Source organism: Gadus chalcogrammus, chromosome 12 (genome assembly GCF_026213295.1).
Source record: "Gadus chalcogrammus isolate NIFS_2021 chromosome 12, NIFS_Gcha_1.0, whole genome shotgun sequence".
In the NCBI taxonomy this organism is placed as follows: Eukaryota; Metazoa; Chordata; class Actinopteri; order Gadiformes; family Gadidae; genus Gadus; species Gadus chalcogrammus.
In genome coordinates, this window is record NC_079423.1 from 21,984,937 (window position 1) to 21,991,020 (window position 6,084).

A 6,084-nucleotide genomic window follows, 5' to 3' on the forward strand; every position below is an offset into this window, starting at 1 on the left:
CTGTCTGTCTGTCTGTCTGTCTGTCTGTCTGTCTGTCTGTCTGTCTGTCTGTCTGTCTGTCTGTCTGTCTGTCTGTCTGTCTGTCTGTCTGTCTGTCTGTCTGTCTGTCTGTCTGTCTGTCTGTCTGTCTGTCTGTCTGTCTGTCTGTCTGTCTGTCTGTCTGTCTGTCTGTCTGTCTGTCTGTCTGTCTGTCTGTCTGTCTGTCTGTCTGTCTGTCTGTCTGTCTGTCTGTCTGTCTGTCTGTCTGTCTGTGTGTGTGTGTGTGTGTGTGTGTGTGTGTGTGTGTGTGTGTGTGTGTGTGTGTGTCCTCCCATATTAATGTGTAAACCACATAATAAGTAGTCAACAGAAGACAATGTTTTAATCCCACTTTATATCTCCTTGTTACTTTTAGATGAGAACCCCTGGCCAGCCTTTCAGACTGGGTGTCAGGCTAGGGAATTTAAAAACAGGCATCCTTGGTTAGAGTGGAGGGGAAAAGAGTTAGGTAAATGTCAGCCAACATACAGTTGGTATACACAATTGAAATTCATAATGTTAATCACTATGCAAATGAGAGTATAGCTAATTCATGGTCATTTTTAAGGTGCAGTAATTTCACAATTTTACACAATTCAATTACTGTATGGTATGATAGATAACAACAGTAAGAGCTCAAATTAGAGCAATTGAAAGAGTGAAACATTAGAGCAATTGAAAGAGTGAAACATTAGTCTCCTGTCATCTCCTTCTCATGCACTGGTTAGCCATGGTTGTAAAGAGTTCATTAAATTATTTTAGATTTTGTCCTTGTTTAGCATGTGCCACCTATTGCTACTATAGATATACAAAGGACAACTCGTCATTTTTGTGTTGTATTTGTTCATACTGTTATTAAAACGGATAAACCTACTCAGCTTTCCATGATTGCTCATAATCGTTATACTCTTAAATCAGTGGGTTGTAGACCCCTGCGTTAGTGAGTGTGGTGCGACACCCCATAAGCGCCACACGCGTACACGTACCGGTGGGACGGGATTGTACGAGGCTGGGAGGGAATCATCACAGTATACCCACTACAATAAAATAGACTACACCACTGGGTGTGTGTGTCGGGTTTGTATTGGGTGCTGGTTGATTGTGTGTGTTGGATTATGCCCTGGTGTCTAATTCCTTAATTAGATAGCCCATTCTCGCTGACCATCTTTTCAATAACTTACTAAAGAGAAGAATGACATCTATGCTATTACAGAATCTCCATCAAAGAAAAACGATATGCCTAAAGCACCTACATCAGGAAGTCAGACTTTTATTTAATTTATATAAGCCATATTTAAGCATACCGTCCACACTACGCAATTACAAAACTATTTTCCAAAGTTTTGGACCAAAATACAAATAAACTTGATTAAAATTAAGAATCCTATCAATCTTGGCTTAATAACCCAAACCCCAGGCACCCATAATAACCATAATAAGACACATATGGTAGACGTACTTGTATTATAAATTGTTTTAATTCTCAGAAGAAATATGAATAAAACAATCAATATATATAGTCACATTTGCATTCAGGTATAAACACGTTAATTGTCCACTCTAGTAATCATAGCACATCAGCAACATTGTAAAGAAAATTATGCATAAATTTACCAATTCACAAATAAAACAATTAAAAATCGTGCTCTTTCAAGAGCATTGAAAATAAACTAAATATGAGAACATATAACATGATTTAGTCAATTCACATTGCAGCAGTTATAATACATCCTTCATTATCTGATGGATGACTTGATCCTTGGGTTGTGATATGATCACAGAAAAAAGCAAACTTCAAAACAAAATAAATCGGTCCAGCTACCTGGAAGGAATATAAATGGTTGTGTTCCGTGTGTGATGGAATGCAGTTAATCATTACTGGAACATGCTCTTGTATTCCTGTCAAGTAACCGAGTAACTTCATGGAAAGTCACAGTAGCATGTGTGTGCGTGAGTGTGCCTCTATTAGGCAAGTAGCTGTCTTTGACTGCATGCCAAAAGGTGGGGCAAAAAGTACAGTGCTGTTCCATCGTCAGGCATCAGCTCCACGAACTCAACTGGACTAATCTCAGTAGCCACAACTAAAAGCGTTTCTGGGGGTATGAAGATATTTCAAATTAGAAACACAAGCATTGTATTGGGGTTCAGGCCCCATATTCTGAAACATTTATTCTCTACATTCTATTTTTATTAGTTTCCATAATAACTACCCTTAAACAGAAGGCAGAAAGACAGAAGAAAGCAGCAGCCAATTACATTAATCTAGATAATTACTACTCTTTAGTAATTAAGGTGTACCTTTAAGGGCAGCCAATAGGATGCCGTTCTCCGTCTCAGCTCTGGTCCTATTACACAGCTCAGGGAGGAGCTTCTGCCACCACAATGCCTGAGGAGAATATTTTGCTTGATCAATTAGTCAAAGAATATATTACTTATTTATTACTGCCCCTGCAGTTTTGAACGGATCTGAAATCTTTAGCCAACTCAATCATAACTCAAACTAAAATATTTTCACACTTTGGAAACCCTGAATAGAGAATAAATCCAAAAAGTATTCAAGTTAAAGCACTAGAAAGGTTTGAGCTGTTTGATAAGGGGCATTACTTTCTTGTGTATGCTTGCATGCCTGCGTGTGTGTTTGCATGCCACAGACCATGTATGTCTCCTGTAGGTGGTGGTTGGCGTAGGGGATGATGGCCTGAGGACAGTGGTCCAGCAGTTTCTCTATGCAGTTCCCATGCTGCCCCCTCCTGGTGGCGCAGAGCACGTGCAGGCTGAGACCCCACAGGGTGGCCCCAAGGGACAGCTGCTCTAAAAGAGGCTGAACAGCTCCGATGGGCATGGAGGGACCGCATAGGAGGGACTACATAGGGGTGGTAGTGGAGGTCAGTGTTACTGAAATAACAGGGGAAAAACTGGTGTAAATGTTTGATTGTAATCTGAACTCTGTTCTTTTCGTGACCAAAGTACATTGATCACAAGAGGGCACACGAACACCATGCTGTGTGGTTGTCTAGAAATCCGTCTTGGCGTCAGTTTATATTGATGCCTGCCTCAGAGAGAGGGTTAAGCTTCTCAGACATCTATAGTAGCACTTAGGGCTCGAGATCGAAGTTTGATTAATCGCCCAGCCCTAGTAGCACTGTGTTGTGCAAAGGTTATTAGCATTAAAGGGATGACAGAGTTAGTGTGGGTTGTTACCTCACCCCTCCTTCCGAGAAGTCTCAGCCCCAAACGCATCATTTAAATCTGAGTGTTTCTCACAAGATTAGATGAATCATGGGGTTGAATTACACTCTGAGAAAAACCTGTCCAACCAGCCAGTGTCTGCGGTCCAAGTACATTCTTCAAATCACAAACGCCTTGTCCTCAACAGAAATGTCTCCAACAAATGACGTAGATGACGTTGACATGCTGCATCAATTTAAAGCCATACTTGTCATGACATGTGTATTCATTGCAAGAAAAAAATAATCGAAATAACCACGCCCTACCAGACAGTAGATAAAAAAATATTGAATACCTGAACATATTGACTATGTTGAGGTAAATCCACAACTGTGTCATGTTATAATTGTTACTTGGATAAGGAATGTAAGGGCATGGCAATTAAAAATGTAACCACCCCCCCCTCCCCCCCACAACCAGCCCACACACCCACCGATACACTTTCTAAGATACTAAGAATACTTTAATTCTGAGCCTTGCCTGGAGTTTCTGTAGTGCCTCCTGCTGTTGGGAGCCAGTGTTGCTAGCTGGAGTCAGAATCCGGAGCCATGGGTACAGCGTACCATAATGGGAGCAGGAGTTGATCTGAAACACATGCACACATCAAATTAAATGAGATTCTAAACCCATCTTAACTTATGCATATAACATGATTAATAAGTAATAACATAGCGCTAGGAGGTGGCAGCATTTAAAATAGTTGTCAGCTTTTCCTACACGGTGGGCCTGACTGTTCCATACCAGGTCCTCTGTGCTCTTCAGTAACTTGCTTGGGGCAGCCATGCCAATGGTGAGACGGTCAATGTAGACAACAGCCAATCGGAAGAGGAGCTCCTGGATGATGGCTTCCTGGGTTGAGGCCACAAGCACTGCCTCCCAGAAGTCTACCAGCAGGTTGTGTTCACAGCCCAGCTCCTAGATAGCAGGTCGGCATGGGGCTTAGAAGGTTACACAACAATTATGTGATACTTTCTACTACTTTGACTGTGACATGTTGTGTTATGAGTAGTGCTGTCAAGCGATTAAAATATTTAATCGCATTAAGGTCATATTTAACTCACGATTAATCGCAAATCTTTTTTCTATGCTAAATATCCCTTGATTTCTTTGTCCCATTAATTGTTCTCATTATAATGCTCTTATCAACATTAAGAAGTTCCTTGGCTTGCCTTGTGCAAATGTTTTTTTATTGATAACAACATTGGCATATACTGATCAAAACAGGACGATACAAAAAAAAAAGCCTATAGTGCAATTAAACGATGAACATACAAACATACTGCCTTGAACATAGCAGTCAGGCTACTGCTTCTTTGTTTTGAGCCAAAGAAAAATATAAAAAATATATATATATATTAGTGGTGGGCCGTTATCGGCGTTAACGGCTGCGTTAACGCGAAACTTTTATCGCGCAATAAAAAAAATATCGCCGTTAATCTATTTTCAAACACTTCCTTGTTCAGACCCATCACGTGACTGAACTAAACAATCAGAAGCTAGAATATAGGCTGAGGTAAACGTGAGGGAATCAGAGAGGCAGATTCAACAGAATATCCTGACTGTGTTAAATATGTAAACATGTAAATATGTAAGTAATAATTGTGTAACATAAATATGTAAATGATTAACTGACAAAACATTGTAAGTATATTTCTAGCAAATTAACTCCAATATAAATTATATTAATTAAATGTATTCTACAACTTTCAAATATTTAACTTCTAAACCTTACATTATTATGGATTATTACACGGCTCTTCTCAATGCTGTAGACTGCTCCATTCACTTGCATGGGCCTTCCCAGCGTTCAGCTGTGAATTATTTTTGTTTATGCTCCGTTCACTTGCATGGATACTTCACAACTTCCAGCGGTGAATTATATTTGATAATTCACCGTTGCCAAGTATAATTGACAGTTGTCAAGGTAAACAAAATGATTTTTTGCCGTTTGCCATTTTAATCTAGATTAATCTAGATTAATTCCAAAATTAATCTATGCCCACCACTAATATATATATATATATATATGCGATTAACGCAAATTATATATATATATATATAATTTGCGTTAATCGCATATATATATATATATATATATTAGTGGTGGGCATAGATTAATTTCGGAATTAATCTAGATTAATCTAGATTAAAATGGCAAACGGCAAAAAATCATTTTGTTTACCTTGACAACTGTCAATTATACTTGGCAACGGTGAATTATCAAATATAATTCACCGCTGGAAGTTGTGAAGTATCCATGCAAAGGTGAACGGAGCATAAACAAAAATAATTCACAGCTGAACGCTGGGAAGGCCCATGCAAGTGAATGGAGCAGTCTACAGCATTGAGAAGAGCCGTGTAATAATCCATAATAATGTAAGGTTTAGAAGTTAAATATTTGAAAGTTGTAGAATACATTTAATTAATATAATTTATATTGGAGTTAATTTGCTAGAAATATACTTACAATGTTTTGTCAGTTAATCATTTACATATTTATGTTACACAATTATTACTTACATATTTACATGTTTACATATTTAACACAGTCAGGATATTCTGTTGAATCTGCCTCTCTGATTCCCTCACGTTTACCTCAGCCTATATTCTAGCTTCTGATGTGTTGTAGTTCAGTCACGTGATGGGTCCTGAACAAGGAAGTGTTTGAAAATAGATTAACGGCGATATTTTTTTATTGCGCGATAAAAGTTTCGCGTTAACGCAGCCGTTAACGCCGATAACTGCCCACCACTAATATATATATTATTTTTCATATTTTTCTTTGGCTCAAAACAAAGAAGCAGTAGCCTGACTGCTATGTTCAAGGCAGTATGTTTG

At 38.7% G+C, this 6,084-nt stretch overlaps 1 protein-coding gene across 1 annotated transcript; it reads right to left on the minus strand.

Moving 5' to 3' along the window:
• Positions 1-313: 313 nt before the first annotated feature.
• Positions 314-5,225, minus strand: hps3 (HPS3 biogenesis of lysosomal organelles complex 2 subunit 1). Its single transcript, XM_056604510.1, has 5 exons — positions 3,988-5,225; positions 3,727-3,831; positions 2,672-2,881; positions 2,317-2,404; positions 314-2,111 (listed from the first exon to the last, which is right to left on the minus strand). Exons 1-5 carry the CDS (start codon positions 4,027-4,029, stop codon positions 1,984-1,986), a joined length of 573 nt encoding a protein of 190 aa, XP_056460485.1. The 5' UTR covers positions 4,030-5,225; the 3' UTR covers positions 314-1,983.
• Positions 5,226-6,084: the final 859 nt, after the last annotated feature.